Source organism: Oncorhynchus mykiss, chromosome 2 (assembly GCF_013265735.2).
Source record: "Oncorhynchus mykiss isolate Arlee chromosome 2, USDA_OmykA_1.1, whole genome shotgun sequence".
NCBI classification, from domain to species: Eukaryota; Metazoa; Chordata; class Actinopteri; order Salmoniformes; family Salmonidae; genus Oncorhynchus; species Oncorhynchus mykiss.
In genome coordinates, this window is record NC_048566.1 from 95,555,295 (window position 1) to 95,583,088 (window position 27,794).

Genomic DNA, 27,794 nt, shown 5'->3' on the forward strand with positions numbered 1-27,794 from the left:
GAAGAGAGAACGAAGAGAGTGAAGGGAGAGATAGTGAAATTAAGAGAGAAAGAAAGAAATAGAGATTGAAGAGAGAGAAAGAAAGAGAGGGATTGAAGAGAGAGAAAAAGAAAGAGAGAGATTGAAGAGAGTGAAGAGAGAGAGGGAAGAGAGACAGCGAAGAGAGATTGAAGGGAGAGAGAGAGAAGAGAGAGAGAGTGAAGTGAGAGATAGTGAAAAGTGAGTGTGAAGTTAGAGAGAATGAAGAGAGAGATAGTGAAGAGAGAGAGTGAAGAGAGAGCGAAGAGAGTGAAGGGAGAGATAGTGAAATTAAGAGAGAAAGAAAGAAATAGAGAGTGAAGAGAGAGAGGGAAGAGAGAGAGTGAAGAGAGAGTGAAGACAGAGAGAGTGAAGAGAGAGAGGGTGAAGAGAGGGCGTGAAGAGAGAGAGAGTGAAGAGAGAGAGTGAAGAGAGAGATAGTGAAGAGAGAGAGTGAAGAGAGAGCGAAGAGAGTGAAGGGAGAGATAGTGAAATTAAGATTGAAAGAAAGAAATAGAGAGTGAAGAGAGAGAGGGTGAAGAGAGAGATAGTGAAGAGAGAACGAAGAGAGTGAAGGGAGAGATAGTGAAGAGAGTGAAGGGAGAGATAGTGAAGAGAGAGCGAAGAGAGTGAAGGGAGAGATAGTGAAATTAAGAGAGAAAGAAAGAAATAGAGAGTGAAGAGAGAGAGTGAAGAGAGAGCGTGAAGAAAGAGAGTGAAGAAAGAGAGTGAAGAGAGAGAGTGAAGTGAGAGATAGTGAAAAGTGAGAGTGAAGTTAGAGAGAATGAAGAGAGAGAGTGAAGACAGAGAGAGTGAAGAGAGAGCGTGAAGAAAGAGAGTGAAGAAAGAGAGTGAAGAAAGAGAGTGAAGAGAGAGAGTGAAGTGAGAGATAGTGAAAAGTGAGAGTGAAGTTAGAGAGAATGAAGAGAGAGAGTGAAGACAGAGAGAGTGAAGAGAGAGAGGGTGAAGAGAGGGCGTGAAGAGAGAGAGTGAAGAGAGCGAGTGAAGAGAGAGAGAGTGAAGAGAGAGAGTGAAGAGAGAGGGAAGACAGAGAGTGAAGAGAGAGAGGGTGAAGAGAGGGCGTGAAGAGAGAGAGAGTGAAGAGAGAGAGTGAAGAGAGAGATAGTGAAGAGAGAGAGTGAAGAGAGAGCGAAGAGAGTGAAGGGAGAGAAAGAAAGAAATAGAGAGTGAAGAGAGAGAAAGAAAGAGAGGGATTGAAGAGAGAGAGGGTGAAGAGAGGGCGTGAAGAGAGAGAGAGTGAAGAGAGAGAGTGAAGAGAGAGCGTGAAGAAAGAGAGTGAAGAAATAGAGTGAAGAGAGAGAGTGAAGTGAGAGATAGTGAAAAGTGAGAGTGAAGTTAGAGAGAATGAAGAGAGAGATAGTGAAGAGAGAACGAAGAGAGTGAAGGGAGAGATAGTGAAATTAAGAGAGAAAGAAAGAAATAGAGATTGAAGAGGGAGAAAGAAAGAGAGGGATTGAAGAGAGAGAGAAAGAAAGAGAGAGATTGAAGAGAGTGAAGAGAGAGAGGGAAGAGAGACAGTGAAGAGAGATTGAAGGGAGAGAGAGTGAAGAGCGAGAGAGTGAAGAGAGAGAGAGTGAAGAGAGAGAGTGAAGAGAGAGAGGGTGAAGAGAGAGAGTGAAGAGAGAGATAGTGAAGAGAGTGTGAAAAGAGAGTTTGAAGAGAGAGAGAGTGAAGAGAGAGTGTGAAAAGAGAGTGTGAAGAGAGAGAGTGAAGAGAGAGAGAGTGAAGAGAGAGCGTAAAGAGAGAGAGAGTGAAGAGAGGGCGTGAAGAGAGAGTGAAAGCCATGATAACGAGACATAGAGGGAAAGAGAGAGGAGGAGTAAAAGAGGAAATGAAGGCTTTGTATCGTCCCTGACTCTTAAGAAGATATCCCAGATGAGAAAGGGTGTAGCGTAGCATGCTAACGTGAAAGCCGCTAGCAACCTAGCGCTAGATAACTTGCCTACTCGCCTGGCTTCACACACCCACACATACACAGGCATAAAGAGAAACCTCGCTTCGTCAGAGGGATTGAGAGGGCTGAGGGAATACACGTTTGATATATGAACGCTGAGCGGGAGGAGCAACGAGGTGCCTTTGTTGAAGCTATATGGGGGGGATTATTCTGTATGGTTTATCTAATGTCTTTGATGGCTAAAAAGGGGAGAGATTCAATGGCCTTTGTGAGCTCTGTCTCGTTCTCTCTCTCTCTCTTCACTCTCTTTCTCCCACACTCTCACTATTTCTTTCTCTCTGTCCCTCTCACTCTCTCCCTCTCTCTTTCTCTCTCTCTCTACCTCCCTTCCTCTCCTCCCCTCTCTTCTTCCCCTTTGCCTTCTCTCTTCCCTCTCTACCTTTTCTCCTCCCTCCATCTATCCCCCATTACCTGCAGTGGTATATCCAGCGTCATAATCCCAGGCCTCAGGGATTCCCTTCAATAATGATGTATATCTCAGGAACAGGATCAGAGCACAGCCGTATCAGCCCACAACACACTAATCCTGACAGCCACAATGCTGCAGAGATGAGGGAGAGAGAGAGAGAGAGAGAGAGAGAGAGAGAGAGAGAGAGAGGGAGAGAGAGAGAGGGAGAGAGAGAGAGAGAGAGAGGAAGTGAGTGTGTGAGAGAGAATTTAATTGAAATTGAATTGAGAGAGAGAGAGAGAGAGAGAGAGGGAGGGAGGAAGTGAGAGTGTGTGAGAGAGAATTGTATTGGAATTGAATTGAGAGAGAGAGAGAGAGAGAGAGAGGGGGGGGGGGGGAGAGAGAGAGAGACAGCACTCTCCACTGTGATGCCAGATTAGAACCAGGATGTTGCTTGACCCACCAAGCTGGCTGATGTTGGTAGTTCAGGCTCTTGGGTCGGGACAGATCATGCTGAGGGTTCTAATGTCGGTGACCTTGTGGAATATGGTCCTGATGTTTTTTGGGAGTAGGGCACTAGAAGCACTATCTCTTGTCTTTGGAGACCTGCACACATGTTTTAGCTGTGCAACCATTCCCATTACTAGGATTAAGTTTTCATCCGTCCTGACGTGGTCAATACCCCACCTAAAGTTTTCTACTTGGAACCCGAAAAGGGTTCTACCTGGAACCAAAAAGGGTTCTCCTATTGGGACGGCCAAATAACTATTTTGGAACCTTTTTGTCTAAGAGTGCCTATGAGTCAGCAGGTGAAAGAAAACAGTAGTTTGAGAGGTAAATATCATTCACGATCATGACATCATGACTAGCCATCATGACAGCCATGACAGCCATGACAGCCATCATGACTAGCCATCATGACATCATGACTAGACATCATGACATCATGACTAGACATCATGACATCATGACTAGACATCATGACATCTTTTTTACATCACTTTTTTTTCTCTCAAATGGAACCATTTTTATCTATATAGAACCTAATGGGCCTTCCCTGATCAAAAATAGTACACTAGAGAGTGTGCCATTTGAGAGTCACTCTCTACGCTACGCTATCGTCTGTCCTCCAGAGACAACAGCTTGCTCCCAGCTATCCAGGCCAGGAGTGAATGAATCATACATCTAGTCAAAATGTGACAGGTTTCATAAATGTACAGTATTTAAAGGATCTGCACACTGTGGTGATGTAGTAATATATGTGTGCCTCTAACGCCAGAACGTATCATGAATGTTTGAAGGGAGCTAACAAATAACCTGAACACGCTCTGTCAGTATCACCTTCTGATATTGGCATAGCGTTTGGCACCATCTGGTCATCAACCTCTTTGTAATGGATGAGTTTCAGTCTCACGTTTGGCCAGGAATGCTGGGATGGCTATTCTGTATCACAGGGTTGGCTAGAGAGACTCTTTAGAATTGCGTTAGTGTTTGCGGGCTGATGGATTAAAGTGAGACAGTGAATTACCAAAGTAGTATTGATGTAGCCTGATCCCAGATCTTTTTGCCAAGCGTGACACTGAATGACAAGACAGCGCTAACAGATCTAGGATCAGTGGACTATCGAAATGAGGAGCTTAGACAGGGTAGCAGGGTACAATGGTCAATCGAGGTCAAATAGGACATATTTTCCTTCTGAGTTTTGTTGCACTAAGGGTCTTCGTTATTTTCATTGTCAAACCCGATTCTTCTTACGAACAAGTATTTTTATTGTATTTTTTAAGTAACCTTTATTTAACTACATGTCAGTTTAAAGAACAAACTCTTATTTACAATGACGTCCAAACCCAGACGACGCTGGTCCAATTGCGCGCCGCCCTGTGAGACTCCCAATCACGGCCGGTTGTGATACAGCCTGGAATCAAACCAAGGTGTCTGTAGTGACGCCCCGAGCAGTGAGATGCAGTGCCTTAGACCGCTGCGTCACTCGGGAACTTAGGTTTAGGTAAAACTATATTTTTGAAAAAGGTTTGATTTGTAAGGGTTCTTTTTTGTTGAATGTTGTACGTTGCAACAACAACAACAACAACAAAAATCATGAAGGACTATTTGAAATGAATGTCTTGTCTTAGCAACAGCTTTAATAGCCTCTCAATCTTGGTTTTACTGCAGAGCAGAACCTCGTCTAGCTAGCTTGATAACATGCACACACAGACGCACAGACATACACACTCACACTTGTTCAAACGTCTCTGCTTTAGGGAGGTCTCTGTAGTTGGAGATAATGTTGAACAGGATATGAGCGCTGCCCTGCAATCAAATCTGAAATCTTGTGGATAAAATAAGAGAGAATCAAATTAATTTTGAGTCGTATTAGATTAAACTCAATTCTCTAATTAGAGACATGAAACAACGAGGGATAAGATCTACTGGTGCCAGGGATGTGGAGGAAAAAGGCTAAGCTCATCTTGTTTCTAAACAGTTGACAAATCGAAATGATTAAGACAATTGTATTAATCAAATTAGCCTCTTGGTTTCTTTGTAGCAGATCAAAGTTGAGATCAGATCATAGTCATAAAATGGTCATCACATGACAGATAGTACAGTATAGTGTAGCTAGTGGAAACTCTAGCCTCACTGGGCTGGTGAAAACTCTAAGTAGCCACACTGGGCTGGTGAAAACTCTAAGTAGCCCCACTGGGCTAGTGGAAACTCTAGCCTCACTGGGCTGGTGAAAACTCTAAGTAGCCCCACTGTGCTAGTGGAAACTCTAGCCTCACTGGGCTAGTGGAAACTCTAGCTTTACTGGGCTAGTGGAAACTCGAAGTAGCCTCACTGGGCTAGTGGAAACTCTAGCCTCACTGGGCTAGTGGAAACTCTAAGTAGCCTCACTAGACTAGTGGAAACTTTAAGTAGCCTCACTAGACTAGTGGAAACTTTAAGTAGCCTCACTGGGCTAGTGGAAACTCTAGCCTCACTGGGCTAGTGGAAACTCTAGCTTTACTGGGCTAGTGGAAACTCGAAGTAGCCTCACTGGGCTAGTGGAAACTCTAGCCTCACTGGGCTAGTGGAAACTCTAAGTAGCCTCACTAGACTAGTGGAAACTCTAAGTAGCCTCACTAGACTAGTGGAAACTTTAAGTAGCCTCACTGGGCTAGTGGAAACTTTAAGTAGCCTCACTGAGCTAGTGGAAACTTTAAGTAGCCTCACTGAGCTAGTGGAAACTTTAAGTAGCCTCACTGGGCTAGTGGAAACTTTAAGTAGCCTCACTGAGCTAGTGGAAACTTTAAGTAGCCTCACTGAGCTAGTGGAAACTTTAAGTAGCCTCACTGAGCTAGTGGAAACTTTAAGTAGCCTCACTGGGCTAGTGGAAATTTTAAGTAGCCTCACAGGGGAGTCACAGGATGATTGGATGATTTAATCTCAGTTGAAAACTCCCTCCAATTTCACATTCTCCCACAATCCACCTTGACTCTCCATTGTCATCACTGGCTGCTGTGTACTGAGCTGTTGGCAAGCGTATCTGGCTTGCGTCTGAAATGTCACCCTGTTCCCTACACAGTGCACAACATTGCATGCGTGCGTGTGGGAGAGAGAGACAGCCTCAGTGAGGTCAATGACAGATGTTAAGGGTCAAATTAGTTTCTTTATTTCAGTGTGGAGGAAGGAGTCAGAAGGCTTATCTTATTAACCAGAGCTGGTTTTGGGAGAGCGTCTGTTTGGGTGATGGATGATTTTCACGTGGGCAGCCCGATATTATTAGGTTTGGAGGAGGGAAAAAGTCACACGTTTTCAGTGTAAAGAAATAAACAACACATGACTTGTTTGTGAAGTCATCCAGCAGAAATGTTTTCAGCTCTCTCACTCTTCTCTCTGAGCAGATGGTCATCAGACCAAATTTCAGACATAGGGTTTCTGGATGACAATCAAGGAACAAGATTGCTTTTTTAGTTTAGGATGGGTGCATGGAAGGGGGGAGTGGTTTAAAATGACTAAGTAGAACTAAAGCTTTTAACCTCGTCTTGTTTTATAGAGGGTTCCTGTTCTGTCCTTTTAATCTCATATTGTTCTCTAGAGGGTTCCTGTTCTGTCCTTTTAACCTCATATTGTTCTCTAGAGGGTTCCTGTTCTGTCCTTTTAACCTCATATTGTTCTCTAGAGGGTTCCTGATCTGTCCTTTTAACCTCATATTGTTCTCTAGGGGACTCCTGTTCTGTCCTTTTAACCTCATATTGTTCTCTAGATGGTTCCTGTTCTGTCCTTTTAACCTCATATTGTTCTCTAGAGGGCTCCTGTTCTGTCCTTTTAACCTCATATTGTTCTCTAGGGGACTCCTGTTCTGTCCTTTTAACCTCATATTGTTCTCTAGAGGGCTCCTGTTCTGTCCTTTTAACCTCATATTGTTCTCTAGGGGACTCCTGTTCTGTCCTTTTAACCTCATATTGTTCTCTAGAGGGTTCCTGTTCTGTCCTTTTAACCTCATATTGTTCTCTAGAGGACTCCTGTTCTGTCCTTTTAACCTCATATTGTTCTCTAGTGGGCTCCTGTTCTGTCCTTTTAACCTCATATTGTTCTCTAGAGGACTCCTGTTCTGTCATTTTAACCTCATATTGTTCTCTAGAGGACTCCTGTTCTGTCATTTTAACCTCATATTGTTCTCTAGAGGGTTCCTGTTCTGTCCTTTTAACCTCATATTGTTCTCTAGAGGACTCCTGTTCTGTCCTTTTAACCTCATATTGTTCTCTAGAGGGTTCCTGTTCTGTCCTTTTAACCTCATCTTGTTCTCTAGAGGACTCCTGTTCTGTCCTTTTAACCTCATATTGTTCTCTAGAGGACTCCTGTTCTGTCCTTTTAACCTCATATTGTTCTCTAGAGGGTTCCTGTTCTGTCATTTTAACCTCATATTGTTCTCTAGGGGACTCCTGTTCTGTCATTTTAACCTCATATTGTTCTCTAGAGGACTCCTGTTCTGTCATTTTAACCTCATATTGTTCTCTAGAGGACTCCTGTTCTGTCATTTTAACCTCATATTGTTCTCTAGAGGACTCCTGTTCTGTCATTTTAACCTCATATTGTTCTCTAGAGGACTCCTGTTCTGTCCTTTTAACCTCATATTGTTCTCTAGAGGGTTCCTGTTCTGTCCTTTTAACCTCATCTTGTTCTCTAGAGGACTCCTGTTCTGTCATTTTAACCTCATATTGTTCTCTAGAGGACTCCTGTTCTGTCATTTTAACCTCATATTGTTCTCTAGAGGACTCCTGTTCTGTCATTTTAACCTCATATTGTTCTCTAGAGGACTCCTGTTCTGTCCTTTTAACCTCATATTGTTCTCTAGAGGACTCCTGTTCTGTCCTTTTAACCTCATATTGTTCTCTAGAGGACTCCTGTTCTGTCCTTTTAACCTCATATTGTTCTCTAGAGGGTTCCTGTTCTGTCCTTTTAACCTCATATTGTTCTCTAGAGGGTTCCTGTTCTGTCCTTTTAACCTCATCTTGTTCTCTAGAGGGTTCCTGTTCTGTCCTTGTTCCTGTGTTTTGCTCCTGTTCGGTTTTGTTTGTTTTGAGGGAGGAAGGAATGGAGGGAGGACGTTGGGGTCATTTTAAACACACTATATATACAAAAGTATGTGGACACGCCTTCAAATGAGTGGATTCGGCTATTTGAGCCACACCAAATGCTGACAGGTCTATAAAATCAAGCACACAGCCATGCAATCTCCATAGATAAACATTGGTAGTAGAATGGCCTTACTGAAGAGCTCAGTGACCTTCAGCGTGGCACAGTTATAGGATGGCACCTTTCCAACAAGTCAGTTCATCAAATTTATGCTCTGCTAGAGCTGCCCCGGTCAACTGTAAGTGCTGTTATTGTGAAGTGGAAACGTCTAGGAGCAACAACGGCTCAGCCGCAAAGCGGTAGGCCACAGATGCTCACAGAATGGGATTGCCAAGTGCTTAAACTTAAATTGTCTGTCCTTGGATGCAACACTCACTAACGAGTTCCAAACTGCCTCTGGAAGAAACGTCAGCAGAAGAACTGTTTGTCGAGAGCTTCATGAAATGTGTTTCCGTGGCCGAGCAGCCGCACACAAGCCTAAGATCACCATGTGCAATGCCAATTGTCGGCTGGAGTGGTGTAAAGCTCGCTTCCATTGGACACTGCAGCAGTAGAAACGCATCCTCTGGAGTGATGAATCACGCTTCACCATCTGGCAGTCCGACGGACTAATCTTGGTTTGGCGGATGCCAGGAGAACGCTACCTGCCCCAATGCATAGTGCCAACTGTAAAGTTTGGTAAATCTGTTTTTCATGGTTTCGGGCTAGGCCTCTTAGTTCCAGTGAAGGGAAATATTAACGCTACAGGATACAATGACATTCTAGACAATTCTGTGCTTCCAACTTTGTGGCAACAGTTTGGGGAAGGCCCTTTCCTGTTTCAGCATGACAATGCCCCCGTGCACAAAGCGGAAGTCCGTTCAGAAATGGTGTATTGAGATCAGTGAGGAAGAACTTGACTGGCCTGCACAGAGCCCTGACCTTAACCCCATCGAACACCTTTTGGATGAATTGGAACGCCGACTGCGAGCCAGGCCTAATCGGCCAAAATCAGTACCCGACCTCACTAATGCTCTTGCGGCTGAATGGAAGCAAGCCCGCAGCAATGTTCCAACATTTGGTGGAAAGCCTTTCCCAGAAGAGTGGAGGCTGTTAAAGTAGCAACGTTCCCAGAAGAGTGGAGGCTGTTAAAGCAGCAATGTTCCCAGAACAGTGGAGGCTGTTAAAGCAGCAATGTTCCCAGAAGAGTGGAGGCTGTTAAAGCAGCAATGTTCCCAGAAGAGTGGAGGCTGTTAAAGTAGCAATGTCCCCAGAACAGTGGAGGCTGTTAAAGCAGCAATGTTCCCAGAAGAGTGGAGGCTGTTAAAGCAGCAATGTTCCCTGAAGAGTGGAGGCTGTTAAAGCAGCAATGTTCCCAGAAGAGTGGAGGCTGTTAAAGAAGCAATGTTCCCAGAAGAGTGGAGGCTGTTAAAGTAGCAATGTTCCCAGAACAGTGGAGGCTGTTAAAGCAGCAATGTTCCCAGAAGATTGGAAGTGTTAAAGCAGCAATGTTCCCAGAAGAGTGGAGGCTGTTAAAGCAGCAATGTTCCCAGAACAGTGGAGGCTGTTAAAGTAGCAATGTTCCCAGAACAGTGGAGGCTGTTAAAGCAGCAATGTTCCCAGAAGAGTGGAGGCTGTTAAAGCAGCAATCTTCCCAGAACAGTGGAGGCTGTTAAAGCAGCAATGTTCCCAGAACAGTGGAGGCTGTTAAAGCAGCAATGTTCCCAGAACAGTGGAGGCTGTTAAAGCAGCAATGTTCCCAGAAGAGTGGAGGCTGTTAAAGCAGCAATGTCAGTTTGTTGCCTTGTCACTGTCCTTAGTAGTTCTCTATGTTGATTGTGGCTCATATGTCCTTGATGAATCATAAATCCTTGATCCTATTATCTCCTTATTCATTTCATTGTAATTCATTACACCTTTTGACAGGTACAATTAAGCAATAAGGCACGAGGAGGTGTGGTATATGGCCAATATACCACGGCTGTCAGCCAGTCCACATTCAGGGCTTGAACCACCCAGGATTATAAGGTACATTCATCAACATTTCTGTAAATGTGTCAGATTTAGCCAGCCACATAGATCCCATCTGTAGTCTCTGTATCAGGGATATTTAAATCCAGGCCTCGCCTCAGGGTCCACAGTAGATTACTGCTGCTTTATTCAAATCCAGGCCTCGCCTCAGGGTCCACAGTAGATTACTGCTGATTTATTCAAAGTCTTAGTGCAGTGTCTGCTGTGGTTGTGAAGTACAACCCGTGAGAGGCAAGCTGTAGTCACATGTAGGCTGACATGGATTTTGTTGTATTGGAGTCCTGATGTTTATTCCTATTTTCTCTGTTTTGTTTCTCTGTGTTGAACCAATGTTATTTCTCCTGACAGCGGCCCATACTATATAATTTATTATGCATTTTATATCCTGTAATGCTGGATGTCGACCAATCATTGTGCCTGGTGGTGTGTATTCACTCTGGCTCGACCAATCATTGTGCCTGGTGGTGTGTATTCACTCTGGCTCGACCAATCATTGTGCCTGGTGGTGTGTATTCACTCTGGCTCGACCAATCATTGTGCCTGGTGGTGTGTATTCACTCTGGCTCGACCAATCATTGTGCCTGGTGGTGTGTATTCACTCTGGCTCGACCAATCATTGTGCCTGGTGGTGTTGCCTGGATAAAGATCAATCTCATCTATCATCATGTCTCCTCCACGGCAGGACAGGGTTTGTGTGTGTGTGTGTGTGTGTGTGTGTGTGTGTGTGTGTGTGTGTGTGTGTGTGTGTGTGTGTGTGTGTGTGTGTGTGTGTGTGTGTGTTTCACAGGAGACATTTTTCTGCCGTTTTAATATGTTTCTTTGAATAAGAAATGGACAGCATGAGAGAAGTTATATGTTATCTCTGACATACCTGCTATCCAGGGTTGGAGTTAATTCCATTTCAACGCCAGTCAATTCAGAAAGAAAAATCAAATTTCAATTCCAAGTGTTCCTCATTGAAGCTTTTCAAGAGAATTAGAATTTCAGTGTACTTCCTGAATCGACTGGGAATTGAAATGGAATGGAATTGACCCCAACCCTGCTGCTATCAGCCAGTTACTAGAATCAATCAGGTGTATTTATAAAAGCCCTTTTCACATCAACAGATGTCACAAAGTGCTTATACAGAAGCTCAGCCTAGAAGCTCAGCCTAGAAGCTCAGCCTAGAAGCTCAGACTAGAAGCTCAGCCTAGAAGCTCTGACTAGAAGCTCAGCCTAGAAGCTCAGCCTAGAAGCTGAGCCTAGAAGCTCAGACTAGAAAATCAGCTTTGCTCATAAAGAGCAAGCAATGCAGATGTAGAAGCCCATTGGCTTTGAGAGTTGACCAGTCCTCTCCTGGCTGTGCCGGGTGGAGATTATAAGAGTACATGGCCATTAAGGCCAGATCGTTCTTCAAGATGTTCAAATGTTCATAGATGACCAGCAGGGTCAAATAATAATCACAGTGGTTGTAGAGGGTGCAACAGGTCAGCACCTCAGGGAGTAAATATCAGTTGGCTTTTCATAGCCGAGCATTCAGAGGTCGAGACAGCAGGTGCAATAGAGAGAGAACGAGAGAGAGAGAGAGACAGAGAGAGAGAGAGAGAGAGACAGAGAGAGGCCGACGTAGGCAGAAAAGAAAAGAGGGAGAGAGAGTGAGAGTGAGCGAGAGAGAGAGAGAGAGGAGGGAGGGAGAGAGAGAGAGAGAGAGAGAGGAGAGAGGGAGAGGGAGAGGGAGAGGGAGAGAGAGAGGGAGGGAGAGGGAGAGAGAGAGGGAGGGAGAGGGAGAGAGAGAGAGAAGAGGCTATGTGCACACTGCCCACAAAATGAGGTGGAAACTGAGCTGCACTTCCTAACCTGCCAAATGTATGACCATATTAGAGACACAGATTTCCCCCAGATTACACAGATACACAAAGAATTCGAAAACAAACCCAATTTTGATCAATTCCCATATCTACTGGGTGAAATACCACAGTGTGCCATCACAGCAGCAATATTTGTGACCTGTTGCCACAAGAAAAGGTCAACCAGAGAAGAAGAGAGGGTCGAAACAGAAGGTCTGAGATAAGATATCACGTCCGGTGAACAGGTCAGGTTTCCATAACCGCAGACAGAACCGCAGAAACTGGATCAGTAGCACGACCAGGTGAACTGGGGACAGCCAGGAGATGTCAGGCCAGGTAGTCCTGAGGCATGGTCCTAGGGCTCAGGTCCTCCGGGAGGAGATAGAGACCCTAGTCCCCCGGCACATAGGCTATTGCAGCATGGATATTGTGGACTGAGACAGTGGCGGGTCGGGGGACACTGTGGCCCCTTCCGATGATACCCCCGGACAGGGCCAACCAAGCAGGATAGAACCCCATCCACTTTGCCAAAGCACAGCCCCCACACCACCAAAGGGATATCAACAGACCACCAACTTACTACACTGAGACAAAGCGGAGTACAGTCTAGTGCTGGGTGATATGGGCAAAATATCATATCACTGTATTTTTTTTTTTTTTATTGACGGTATGATGATATTTGACAGTATTTTATGTTATAAATTAAATTATAACATTTCTAAATTTGCTTTATAAATAGTGCACGACCTCAGGGTGGTAACACACATACAGTCTAAGTGATTTCAATGTATCTCTCTCCATTCTGATTGTTTTATACTGTTCAATTCAACTTCAACCCCCAAATATATTTTTGCATTTCCAGAGATTTCTGCATTTCCTGCCCTCATTTGAGATCATTTCCACACTGCCATGTAGCTGCACGTTATGGTCAAACAATCTAAACCTTATTTTGAACCAAATGTTGCAATAGCGATTTGACTTATTTCATTTGATTTAGAGCAAAACACTTTGAAATGTTGGAATCATGGAAATAGAATGATTATTCTAATTCTATAGTTAAAATATGATATTGGGCAATTTGAATAGTGTTGTTTGACATGAAAACGAATGAAAATGCCAGGGAGGAGTTATTGTGATAGGGTAGGAACCAAAGTGTTGATAATTGTTTCCTAGGGGACCCTATAATCTTTGGCTACATTGTCTGTTTTCTCTTAGCTACTTCATGTAGCTAACATAATAATGCTTCTTGTATTCCTCTTTGATTTAGAAGGTACTGTTGCACAAACAACATGTGCTGATTTAGGTCTACACCATCACTGGCATTATCAGGCTGTATAACTAATTATGTTTGCTCTGACTCAGTACATTTATTAGCTAGCTACCTAGCGATTGGCATTAGCGGCTAACAATATTTAGGCCCAACTTGCTAAGAAAAGACAAACTAGCTGTTTGCTGATGTAAGAAACACAAACTAATAGTGTCATTATAGAACGCTACTGGATTTATATGAAGAAGCAAAGTGAAAACAGCATTGTTGTCATCAACATTGTTGCATGTGCTGCATTGACCATTCAGACTGAACGCATGTGTCTCCTGGTCGAGGAACAACAATGGCGCTTCTTGAGTGACAGGGGGCGGAGTTAGGTCTGTGTGGAAAGCATCATGGAGAGAGAGAGAGAGCGGTGAGAGATGACTCAAGTAGCGGAGTAAACTTTAAAAATGAACGTTAAACATGGCATATCACATTTAACAAACCAAACATTCAAATACTGTTATAGACGGTAAAGTTAAAAAGACAAACCGGTCAACGCATCAATACCGGTTTACCGTAAAATACGGTATTCTGCCCAGCCCTAGTATAGCACATGAAGATCTCCCCCACCACACGAGCCCGAGGAGGCACAAGACCAGGAAGGAAGATAATGTCACTAACTCAACCCACTCAAGTCGAGTATAGCGAGGGGATTAAAGCCTGGCAAGACATGACACATCTCTCCTAGGGATGGCATGGGGTGGCACTAGCAAGCCAGCCACCTTAACAGGGTCAGAGAATCCCAGTGGAGAGAGGGGAACCGGCCAGGCAGAGACAGCAAGGGTGGTTCATCACTCCAGTGCCTTGCTGTTCACCTTTGCACCCCTGGGCCAAACTACACTCAATCATTGGACCTAGAGTCTTCAGTAAAAACTTAAAGGTCGAGACCGAGTCTGCGTCTCTCACAAGGATCGGCAGACCATTCCATAAAAATTGAGCTCTATAGGAGAAAGCCCTGCCACCAGCTGTTTGCTTAGAAATTCTAGTAAGAATAAGAAGGCCTGTGACCGTGGCGTAGGTATGTTCGGCAGGACCAAATCGGAGAGATAGGTAGGAGCAAGTCCATGTAATGCTTTGTAGGTTAGCAGTGAAACTAGCACTGGAGTAATATGATCACATTTTGGGGGGTTCTAGTCAAGATTCTAGGAGGTCTAGGAGCGCAGAGCCTTGGTCCGATACCATTAAGTACAATGTTGGGGTCTAAAACCAGACTGGAGCATTTCGTATACATTGTTTGTCTTAAGGAAGGCAGTGAGTTGCTGAGCAACCGCTTTTTCAAAAATAAATCGTTAGCTTTGCGACAGTTATGCTTTTATTCTCAATCAGGTTGGAAAAGTAGGCTTATTGAGTGTAACGGATGTGAAACGGCTAGCTAGTCAGCGGTGGTACGCGCTAAATAGCGTTTCAATCGGTGACGTCACTTGCTCTGAGACCTTGAAGTAGTTGTTCCCCTTGCTCTGCAAGGGCCGCGGCTTTTGTGGAGCGATGGGTAACGATGCTTCAAGGGTGACTGTTGTTGATGTGTGCAGAGGGTCCCTGGTTTGCGCCCGGGTATGGGCGAGGGGACGGTCTAAAGTTATACTGTTACATGAGCAGCAGTGGAGGCTTTTTGATATGGCCTGGTACTGTCATTCCAAACTAGTTGGAAAACTTCCAATACAGTGGGACGCCAATTCCATTCCAATTTTCTGGAAGCTTGTTTTAGGGCTCAGGTATTTCCTGGATACCAGGGAGCTAGTTTCTTGTGGCAAATGTTTTTTGTTTGTTTTTAGAGGTGCGACTGCATCTAGGGTATTACGCAAAAGTTAAGTTTAGATCCTCGGTTAGCTGGTTAACTGATTTTTGAATTCCAATGTCCTTGGGTAGGTGGAGGGATTCTGGAAGGGCATCTAGGAATATTTGCGTTGTCTGAGAAGTTATAGCGTGGCTCTTGATAATCTTTGGTTGGGTTCTGAGCAAATTATTTGCTGCGATTGCAAATAAAAAGTCCATGGTTTATGAGGAAAAACATTTAGATCCACAATATCTATTCTACAGGACAAAACTAGATCCAGGATATGATTGTAGAAATGCGTACGGCCCGAGACATGTTGAACAAAACCCACTGAGTCGATGATGGATCTGAAAGCCTTTTGGAGTGGGTCTGTGGACTTCTCAATGTGAATATTAGTCACCAAAAATGTGAATATTATCTTCCATGACTAGAGAGTCCACAACACTACATAAAGAGAGACCAAAGACAACACAACATGGTAGCAACACATGACAACACAACATGGTAGCAACACATAACAACAACATGGTAGCAACACATAACAACAAAATGGTAGCAACACAACATGGCAGTTGCACAACATGGTAGCAGTACGAAACATGGTACAAACATTATTGGGCACAGACAACAACACATATCAAATCAAATCAAATGTATTTATATAGCCCTTCGTACATCAGCTGATATCTCAAAGTGCTGTACAGAAACCCAGCCTAAAACCCCAAACAGCAAGCAATGCAGGTGTAGAAGCACGGTGGCTAGGAAAAACTCCCTAGAAAGGCCAAAACCTAGGAAGAAACCTAGAGAGGAACCAGGCTATGTGGGGTGGCCAGTCCTCTTCTGGCTGTGCCGGGTGGAGATTATAACAGAACATGGCCAAGATGTTCAAATGTTCATAAATGACCAGCATGGTCGAATAATAATAAGGCAGAACAGTTGAATAGGCCAAGAAGGTAAAGACAACAATACATTGTGTGATTTAACTACTAGATTTCATGAAAAACCTTAAAAGACGAAAACAAAGTATTTTTAAAAAGTTTTTTTTGTATTGAAATTTGCTGTTATATATATTAGCAACACCTCTGCCTTTGCGGGATGCGCGAGGGATATGGTCACTAGTGTAACCAGGAGGAGAGGCCTCATTTAACACAGTAAATTCATCAGGCTTGAGCCATGTTTCAGTACGGCCAATCACATCAAGTTAATGATCAGTGATTAGTTCATTGACTATGACTGCCTTGGAAGTGAGGGATCTAACATTAAGTAGTACTATTTTGGAAAGTGAGGTATTATCACAATATCTTTCCCTAATGACAGGAATGGAGGTCTTTATTCCAGTGACAGAGAAGACAACATGCCTAGCTGTATCACATCCGGCCGTGATTGGGAGACCATTAGTGCGACACAATTGGTTCAGTATCGTCTGGGTTTTTCCGGGGTAGGCCATCGTTGGGGCGACAGGGTAGCCTAGTGGTTAGAGCGTTGGACTAGTAACCGGAAGGTTGCAAGATCAAATCCCTGTGCTGACAAGGTAAAAAAACTGGCGTTCTTCCCCCCAGTCATTGAAAATAAACATTTTTTCTTACCTGATTTTCCTACTTAAATAAAGGATGAATAGAACATTAATTTAATCTCTCCTTTGCTGTAAACACTGGTCCCTGGCTGTTATCATGGAGCTAGTATCTCTTGTAGGCTACATTTTAGAGTGCAGTTGTTTATTATTTTTTCATATCTGATATTATTTCATTTCATGGCTACACCATCTGAACCACGTTGTTTATTCAACATCATTCAGATGTTCACAAGACATTTAGCATGAGCAAATTAAATGTTCCCCATGGGTGCATCCCAAATGGCACCCTATTCCCTACAGTACACTACTTTTGAACAGAGCCCTGGTTGAAAGTAGTGCACTATGTAGGGAATAGGGTGCTATTTGGGATGTAAACCCAATAGATCAGATGGAGGGGAATTGGAGCCTGTTTGCACTGAAGCACAAAGCCTGTTCCTGCTCAATGTAAATCTGACATAAAACTGTCTAGTGTGTGTGTGTCTGTCTGTCAGTGGCGGTCAGTGTCGTTTATGATGAGGGAGGACATTTTGTTTTTCCCACGAGCGTGGCCTTATTTCTATTACAGTAGTATTGGATGACTGTCATTCATATTCCATTCACCCAGTTCAATGTAATATTGATAAGTTTAGGCTACTACATGATACTCATGATACGATTTCCCTATACCTATCATGAGGTTGCTACAACCTAGCCTATAAATGAAAGTTCACAACGTAGGTGCACACATGTCGAGATAAAAATGTCAGATGACAGACAGTGACACATGGACAGACAGTGACACATACCGCTTTGCACACTATTACCTGCATCTAGCTTATCTAGGGTGTAATCAATAGTCCAATAGTTGCAAACAAGATTCTCTATTGGCCAAATTCAGGTATTTTTATCCCTGTGTTGTTTGCTTCCGCGTTTAAGAAACGTTTTTCAAACAGAATCAGCGGAATGAATACACCCCTGATCACACATAAACACAGTTCACTTTCATAGCAGCCACGTTGTATTCATTCTGTCCTCTACGCACTCTCCTCCTCTCACCTTTTCCCTTCGTTTGTGGACTTCAATGAACAACACATCAGCTGTATGTGACCAGGCTAAAAAAAAAACATTTCCCAAGCCAAACCATGTCATAACCGCTACACACAGCCTACATCGTTGTCCCCATATTAGCTAAAGTAACATCCTAGTCAGCATAGCTAATATAACTAATGTGTTAGTAAACCCACTACAATCGTGCAGTAATGTTACAGTGTATAGTCAGTAAGCAGTTAAACCGGAGGGCCCCGGTGGCAATAAAAACACAAAGCTTTCCTTGACTTGGAAGAGTTCCCGTGTTGTGTTGGATAGTTATAGCCAGCTAGCTAACATAGCATCCCTCTTTTAGTGCCGGGTGTTTGAGTAAGTAAACTAGCCAGCTGCATTTGCTAGCTAAGTAAGTGAAACTGAAAGTGAAAAAGAATAACAAAATCTCTCTCTCCTCTCTTTCTCTCTCTTGCATCTCTTTCATTTTTTAAGAAACGTATTTGTTGAAAACTGTTCAACTATTGTCTCTCTCTCTCTTTGAGTCAACTACTCACTACATGTTATGCACTGCAGTGCTAGCTAGCTGTAATGTATGCTTTCAGTACTAGATGAATTATCTGATCCTATGATTGGGTGGAGATCATGTCAGTTCATGTTGCAAGAGCTCTGATAGGTTGGAGAACGTCCTCCGGAAGTTGCCATAATTACTGTGTAAGTCTATGGAAAGGGGTGAGAACCATGAGACTCCAAGGTTTTTTATTGAAGTCAATGTACCAAGAGGAGGACGGAAACTAGCTGTCATCCGGCTACACAATGGCGCTGTTTAGGCTGCTGTAGGCCTTCATTGCAAAACAGTGTGTTTTAATCAATGATTTGGTGATGTGACTATATTTAGTTTAGTTTTAACTAAAAAAGGACAACTTTTTCAATGTTTTACAATTTAAATTGTATAAAATTCACTGAGGACGCTGGTCCTCACCTTCCTCCTCTGAGGAGCCTCCACTGGTGTGTGTGTGTGTGTGTGTGTGTGTGTGTGTGTGTGTGTGTGCGCGTGCGTGTGTGTGTGTGTGTGTGTGTGTGTGTGTCACCATGCTTCCCCAATCCTTGATCTAACCTCTTTGTGTCGAGATAGAGATAACTTATGGCAATGGTCGCCAGCATACAGGCCCAAGATAGTATCAAAACTACTTTTGCCGCAAAAATAATAAACATTTGATGCGTTACGCATTTAAAGCTGAAATATGTAACTTTTTGGTGTGACCCAACCAAATTCACATAGAAATGTGATTTATAGATCTGTTATTCTCATTGAAAGCAAGTCTAAGAAGCAGTAGATCTGTTCTATGTGCGCTATGTCTATGCTTCCCATCCTTAAATGTAGTTTTTGAGTCTTTAAATTTTGCTTTTGTTTATACCAACTTCAAAGAGCAGAAAATACAATATTTTTGGGTTATTGACAATATATTTCACAGATGTTTAGATGGTACAATGATTCTCTACACTATAAATCACTTGTTTTGTCACATAAACTGAAATTAGACGAACTATTCGAATTTTAGCAACCAGGAAACGGCGTAGGAATTTCTGCATATTGCACATTTCATGTGTTTCCCTGTCCTTGTGAAGAAGCGGACATCATTCAACATCAACAAATAATGAGGAAGCATACTCAATTTCCCCCGAAAGCAATTAAAGGCCCGAAACACATACCTGAAAATGACCATTATTTACATCCCGCATCACCATGATTAACCTTACTATCAATGGATCGAGTCTGGGGGAACATTACCGAACAAACGGGATCAGGAAAGGCTAAATGACTGAGAGGATTGTTTAAAGGCCCACTCCTTAATTAGAAAAAAACAAAACAGTATTAAGGATTAATGGCAGTAGACCTGTTGATTCTTAATGGCAGTAGGACCTATTGATTCTTAATGGTAATAGGCCTACTGATTCTTAATTGAAATGACCAAAAACAGCTGTAGGCCTAAATATCACAGTGGATTTTTAATAACAAAATAAGGGGGCTATAGTAGGCCTTCAGTCTTCTGCTTTCTAAATGTCCTACGTGACACTCCTACCATAGTGAAGGCCAGGGGGCAGTCAGCTGCCGGTGGGAGAGAGAGAGAGAGAAATAACAGATTGCGACTTTAATGTGTTAATGGCCTGAGAAAGCCATTACCTCGGCAGAGTAAGATGAATACATGCAGGTATACGAGGACAGAACATTAGCATTGCTCAGTGCACTGTGACAGCCTCATATCTATCTCCCAATGCAACTTTGCAGCATGGTCTATGTCCCAAATGGCACATTATACCCTTTATAGTGCACTACTACCAAGGCCTATTGTCTTTTGTCCAAAGTAGTGCACTACGCAGGGAATAGAGTGTCAGTTGAGACATCGCCATGGTAATGTGAAAGTATTGCTACACGGTAGGTTGGCTATTTCATAAATAAAGTTGTCTCTAACGTCGGACGCCCCTGGCCAGCCGGCTGGCTGCTTCCTTGAGTCATTAGTCTTTAAGGTTTCCATCATGTTAGGTCCAACACACATGCACACACACACATGCACGCACACACGCACACACACACGCACACACACATACACACACATGCACACACACGCACACACACACACACACACACATGCACGCACACACACATGCACACACATGCACGCACACACACACACACACACACATGCACGCACACACACATACACACACACACACACACACACAGACACACGCACGCACGCACACACACACACACACACACACACACACACACACACACACACACACACACACACACACACACACACAGAGACACACTAAAGGTCTATAGCCCGTTGCTATTTTCCAGAAGCCGGAAGGTATAAGATGGCATTTTAATATCACTTGATGTAAGTCGACGTAAAACAGTTTTCTTTAAAAGATGAATGATTCGTTGCGGAGGGATGCCGTTGGTTTTCTAGCAGGTCAGTTGATTCCCTATGTAATCGCTGTCTGTGCTTTGAATTTACCGCATGTGTCAACTATAGATATGTAGCTGGGTCTACGTTGCACTTGAGAGGCTGTTAGAAGATTGACCAAAAAAAAACTACATTCATGGCAAAAGTCCCATCCATCCATGCATTAGTTAGAGAGTGCTTGCATGTGTAAATAGCCATATGAGTGTGGAAAGAATAAATTGTACTTAACCAAAAAGGGTTAAATTGTTCCCTATATTCAGTGTATCTCTACAAAAAGGGTTAAATTGTTCCCTATATTCAGTGTATCTCTACAGAAAGGGTTAAATTGTTCCCTATATTCAGTGTATCTCTACAGAAAGGGTTAAATTGTTCCCTATATTCAGTGTATCTCTACACAAAGGGTTAAATTGTTCCCTATATTCAGTGTATCTCTACAGAAAGGGTTAAATTGTTCCCTATATTCAGTGTATCTCTACAGAAAGGGTTAAATTGTTCCCTATATTCAGTGTATCTCTACAGAAAGGGTTAAATTGTTCCCTATATTCAGTGTATCTCTACAGAAAGGGTTAAATTGTTCCCTATATTCAGTGTATCTCTACACAAAGGGTTAAATTGTTCCCTATATTCAGTGTATCTCTACAGAAAGTTCAGGGAAGAACCACAAAGGTATTTTATTTTGAGCAATGTGTAGAACAGAAAAACACGCTGCATGTGGATGCTTAGAAAAACACATAACAGCATGCATTACACCAGGTTGTGTATCATTTCTCCCACTTAACTAAAGTCTACAAAACATACAACCAACAATTCCATTTTGAGAGATTATGCAGATAGATATCCACTGGGCAAAAAAAAAAAAAAAAACTGGTTGAATCAACTTTGTTTCCATGTCATTTCAACAACAACAACAAACACATTTTTGATGATGTTGAATTAAAACATTTAAGGGAATTTTTGTATTTTGTATTTTTTAAATCCAATGACACGCTGATAGCTTTTGGGGGATTTCACGTTGGATTTGCGTTAATTGACAACCCAAATCAAAGCTAGACGTTAACTGACGTCTGTGCCCAGTGGGTGCGTTTTAACCTCCAGAATGAACTGATTGAAATGGAACTGACCCTCACCAGCTACGGAGGGGTGGGGTTGAATACACATCTGATAGTCCCTCACCAGCTACGGAGGGGTGGGGCTGAATACACATCTGATAGTCCCTCACCAGCTACGGAGGGGTGGGGCTGAATACACATCTGATAGTCCCTCACCAGCTACGGAGGGGTGGGGCTGAATACACATCTGATAGTCCCTCACCAGCTACGGAGGGGTGGGGTTGAATACACATCTGATAGTCCCTCACCAGCTACGGAGGGGTGGGGCTGAATACACATCTGATAGTCCCTCACCAGCTACGGAGGGGTGGGGCTGAATACACATCTGATAGTCCCTCACCAGCTACGGAGGGGTGGGGCTGAATACACATCTGATAGTCCCTCACCAGCTACGGAGGGGTGGGGCTGAATACACATCTGATAGTCCCTCACCAGCTACGGAGGGGTGGGGCTGAATACACATCTGATAGTCCCTCACCAGCTACGGAGGGGTGGGGCTGAATACACATCTGATAGTCCCTCACCAGCTACGGAGGGGTGGGGCTGAATACACATCTGATAGTCCCTCACCAGCTACGGAGGGGTGGGGCTGAATACACATCTGATAGTCCCTCACCAGCTACGGAGGGGTGGGGCTGAATACACATCTGATAGTCCCTCACCAGCTACGGAGGGGTGGGGCTGAATACACATCTGATAGTCCCTCACCAGCTACGGAGGGGTGGGGTTGAATACACATCTGATAGTCCCTCACCAGCTACGGAGGGGTGGGGCTGAATACACATCTGATAGTCCCTCACCAGCTACGGAGGGGTGGGGCTGAATACACATCTCGGAATCATTTCTACTGTAGCCTCAAGGCCCTCAGACTTTTAAAATGATCTCTGTGTCTAAATGTTGTTGCCATGAGAACATCGGAACACCCACTGCCTTTACTTTGTTTTCTCTGAACCTGAGTCTGTTTCATGTATCTAACACAAGCTGTTTGTCTCACGGAGGTCACGGGAGATGGGCACTCAGTCTCTCTCATCTTGTGTGATCGTGTGTGTGTGCGTTCCTGCCTGCCTGACTGCGCTTGTGTGTGTGTGTGTGTGCGTGCGTGCGTGCGTGCGTGCCTGCGCTTGCGAGTGTGTGTGTGTGTGTGAGACAGAGAGCTTTAGTGTTGCAGGTGTGTAATTATACATGAAAAATGGTTTCAAAGAGGAGCTGTAGCAGAGGGACGCAGACAGACAGACGGTAGTGAAAGTAGGCCACTAAGTAACTTCAGTTCTATTTATTGTCTCTATCCCACATGAGATGAGACTGTGATCATGTGATCATATTACATTTCCATGAACGTTTGTCAAAAGTATTTTTAGTGATAAAATATTTCAGTATTTTAAAACAGCAACAACAGTTATCAGATGATTTAGAGAAATAAACTAAATAATTCAACAAAGTAGTTCAATTCTTCCTGTTTTCTAACAAGTAGAGATTATACAGTATGCCGTTTTTTTAGGAAGTATGACATTTTGACTGTATCTTGTAATCCCTGCGGGAATTGAACTCATGACCTCAACATGGCTAGATCCACGCGCTCAGCACCTTAGTCTGTACTGTAACCTTGTGAACCATTCATTCACTCTGATTTGCAGGTATAAAGCGTGACCTCTAGTGTGACCTAGTGAAATCAGGATATATCTTTGCCCTTTCCGACTGCATCTCTGTATCCCAATTCTAGAAGTCTATGTTTGTAATATCCTCATGAAGTGTTCTCTCTGTTTTGCAGATACGGTGACATGGTACCCAAGACCATCGTGGGGAAGGTGTTTGGTTCCATCTGTTCTCTGAGCGGGGTGCTGGTCATCGCCCTGCCCGTTCCCGTCATCGTGTCCAACTTCAGCCGCATTTACCACCAGAGCCAGCGGGCAGAAAAACGAAGAGCTCAAAAGGTAAAGTGGCCGTACTGTGTGTGTTTGTGTGTGTGTGTGTGTGTACCTGCGTGTGTGTGTTTGTGTGTGTGTGTGTGTGTGTGTGTGTACCTGCGTGTGTGTGTGTGTGTGTGTGTGTGTGTTTGTGTGTGTGTGTGTGTGTGTGTACCTGCGTGTGTGTGTGTGTGTGTGTGTGTGTGTGTGTGTGTACCTGCGTGTGTGTGTTTGTGTGTGTGTGTGTGTGTGTGTGTACCTGCGTGTGTGTGTGTGTGTGTGTGTGTGTGTACCTGCGTGTGTGTTTGTGTGTGTGTGTCCCTCCCTCTCTTCCTCCCTCCTTATATCCCCACTACCTCTCTTCTTTCCTGTCTGTCAGTTTCCTATCTGTGTCTGTAGCTGTTATTTCTCTGTCTGTGTCAGAGAGCTAACCAGCACAGAGAGAGAAAAAAACAACCTTTTGTAGACTTAAACAGAGGAGTGTTACCTTTCGTTCAAACAGAAAACCCGGATCGCTAAAAACCGTGCATCGAAGAGCCGGGGCGCTAACTCGTACATGCACTACAAACGCTACAAAGGTCATTTCCTGATCCACAACTCTCTCAAAGAGGTACTGTGACAGAACCGACCGGTTGGTGGGGCTCATCATCGGCCCGTGACCAGTGCTGCATGTCTCTCAGCTCAGAGCCATGTTGTGACCACGGGGGGCTGCGTAACACCAGGGGGACTGCTTATGGCGTATCATCAGGAGGACTGCTTATGGCGTAACACCAGGGGGACTGCTTATGGCTTATCATCAGGAGGACTGCTTATGGCGTAACATCAGGGGGACTGCTTATGGCGTAACATCAAGGGGACTGCTTATGGCGTAACATCAGGCGGACTGCTTATGGCGTAACATCAGGGAGACTGCTTATGGCGTAACATCAGGGGGACTGCTTATGGCGTAACACCAGGGGGACTGCTTATGGTGTAACACCAGGGGCTGTTGCCCTTGCTGCTCCCAATCCAGTGCTTCAGTATAGTTGGCTTCGTCGTAGACTGTCTTGACAGCACCAATCACCTCTTTCTCAGCTACAGCATTGACATGCACTTTCCAAACTCTATCAGGACCAGCGCTCCACTCTGTTACTCCCCCTGCTGGCGAATTGGAGCTATCACTCACATTGACTCATCATAACCAAGTCGTGCAACTGTCTGCCATACAGGGTGTAGGGTGAAGTTTCCCCTAGATGCTGAACTTCGGTTAGTTTTAATATGTTATATTTAAGATTGGGGTGAAAAAGCTGATCCTAGATCTGTACCTAGAGGAAACTTCATCCTGGAGGGTCCAACAGGGTTTGTAGGGAAAAGATAGAAGGAGTCACAAATGTTTTTTCAGCTGAACACCTGGCTGCTTATCACTCAGTATATGTTGTCTGGAGTGATGAATCACGCTTCACCATCTGGCAGTCCGACGGACAAATCTGAGTTTGGCGGATGCCAGGAGAACGCTACCTGCCCAAATTTATATTGCAACTGTAAAGTTTGGTGGAGGAGAAATAATGGTATAGGGCTGTTTTCATTGTTCAGGTTAGGCCCCTTAGTTCCAGTGAAGGGAAATCTTAAAGTTACAGCATACAATGACATTCTAGATGATTCTGTGCTTCCAACTTTGTGGCAACAGTTTGGGGAAGTCCATTTCCTGTTTCAGCATGACAATGCCTCCGTGCACAAATCGAGGTCCAACCATAAATGGTTTGTCGAGATCGGTGTGGAAGAATTTGACTGGCCTGCACAGAGCCCTGACCTCAACCCCATCGAACACCTTTGGGATGAATTGGAACGCCGACTGCAAGCCAAGACTAATCGGCCAACATCAGTGCCCAACCTCACTAATGCTCTTGAGGCTGAATGGAAGCAAGTCCCCACAACCATGTCCCAACATCCAGTGGAAAACCTTCCTAGAGGAGTGGAGGATGTTATAACAGCAGAAGGGGGACCAACTCCATATTAATGCCCATGATTTTGGAATGAGATGTTTGACGAGCAGGTGTCCTCATACTTTTGGTCATATAGTGTATCTTCCATAGGGTCATCTAAGAACCATTGCAGGCTAGGCTTCTTCATTTCAGCACTGCGTGTGGTTTTCTACAGCTGGCCAATGCCTAACACTCCTCTGCTCAGAGTTGGTCCCTCAGTAATGTTTAGCCCTAATTCCTATTCTCTGTCTTCTTCTCTCTGTGTACCCCAATGTTTAGCCCTAATTCCTATTCTCTGTCTTCTCCTCTCTGTGTACCCCAATGTTTAGCCCTAATTCCTATTCTCTGTATTCTTCTCTCTGTGTACCCCAATGTTTAGCCCTAATTCCTATTCTCTGTCTTCTTCTCTCTGTGTACCCCAATGTTTAGCCCTAATTCCTATTCTCTGTATTCTTCTCTCTGTGTACCCCAATGTTTAGCCCTAATTCTTATTCTCTGTCTTCTTCTCTCTGTGTACCCCAATGTTTAGCCCTAATTCCTATTCTCTGTCTTCTTCTCTCTGTGTACCCCAATGTTTAGCCCTAATTCCTATTCTCTGTCTTGTTCTCTCCCCAAGGCGTCCAAGGAAGCAGGACAGCTCCTAGTGGGAAAACCCAACATTCCCTTTGAGAGCCATCATCATCACCTTCTGCACTGCCTGGAGAAGACCACAGTAAGAACACCTTTACCATAACCCCTAACCATAACCTTTACCATAAACATAACCATAACCCCTAACCATAACCTTTACCATAACCATAACCTTTACCATAACCTTTACCATAACCATAACCTTTACCATAAACATAACCATAACCCCTAACCATAACCTTTACCATAACCATAACCTTTACCATAACCTTTACCATAACCATAACCTTTACCATAAACATAACCTTTACCATAAACATAACCATAACCCCTAACCATAACCTTTACCATAACCTTTACCATAACCTTTACCATAAACATAACCATAACCCCTAACCATAACCCCTAACCATAACCTCTAACCATAACCTTTACCATAACCATAACCCCTAACCATAACCTTTACCATAACCTTTACCATAACCATAACCTTTACCATAAACATAACCTTTACCATAAACATAACCATAACCCCTAACCATAACCTTTACCATAAACAAGCACACACAACACACACGCACACACGCATACACAGACACACACACACACACACACACACCTACATGCCGTTCTATATGGTAGAGTATATGCCTGCATCATACCCCTTAGTGCTGCGTGCAGTATTATGTATGTTGGCTGAGGAGAAACATGAACAGGAAGCAGGAGAGAGAGAGAGAAATGCTTTTACTCCTATGGAACTTTTGTTGGTGTAATGTTTACTGTTAATTTTATTGTTTATTGTCTACTTCATTTGCTTTGGCAATGTTAACATATGTTTCCCATGCAAAGTAAAGCCCTTAAATTGAAATTGAATTGAGAGACAGAGACAGAGAATAACTACTGTGGGTTATGCTTCAACAAAATCCTCTGCATTATCATTAACAGCAGACGTACATTTCCTCAGTGAAAACAATGTACTGAGCAATTGTCAAATTGGCATTTGACCAAATTATCGTACGACAGACCACGTATTCACCCTGCACACCCTAATTGAAAAACAAAACAACCAAAACAAAGCCAAAGTCTTCTCATGCTTTGTTGATTTCAACAAAAGCCTTCAACTCAATTTGGCATGAGGGTCTAGTATACAAATTGATGGAAAGTGGTGTTGGGGAAAAAACATACAACATTATGAAATCCATGTACACAAACAACAAGTCTGCGGTTAAAATAGGCAAAAAACCACACGCATTTCTTCCCACAGGGCCGTGGGGTGAGACAGGGATGCAGCTTAAGACCCACCCTCTTCAACATATATATAAATGAATTGGTGAGGGCTCTAGAACAGCCTGCAGCACCCGGCCTCACCCTACAAGAATTGATTCAAAATGGCGCCGGAAGAAATGGCAGCAGTTTTACAGGCCCCCAACCAATTGTGCTATATTTTTTCTGCGTTATTTCTAACTTATTTTGTACATAATGTTTCTGCAACCGTATCGTACGACAGAAAAGAGCTTCTGGATATCAGGACAGCGATCACTCACCTCGTATTAGACAAAGATTTTTTCTACAATGAGCAAGACGCACAGGACATTCTCCAAACACCCAGCAGGGCCGACATCCCTGTTATTTGCAAGAGGAAGCGATGCAGGTACAAAGAACAAAGAATCGGATGCCTCGTCAGGACCCGCAGAAGGCAAGTG

General features: G+C 43.7%; 1 protein-coding gene across 1 annotated transcript in view; it reads left to right on the top strand.

Annotated features, from left to right (window-relative positions):
* The window catches only part of LOC110502472 (potassium voltage-gated channel subfamily D member 2-like), a 123,503-nt gene that overhangs the window by 72,972 nt on the left and 22,737 nt on the right, over positions 1-27,794 (top strand). Inside the window, exons 3-4 of the mRNA XM_036960035.1 lie at positions 23,365-23,527; positions 26,078-26,173. Of these exons, the coding sequence (XP_036815930.1) occupies positions 23,365-23,527; positions 26,078-26,173 (259 nt within the window). The remainder of the gene's footprint in view (positions 1-23,364; positions 23,528-26,077; positions 26,174-27,794) is intronic.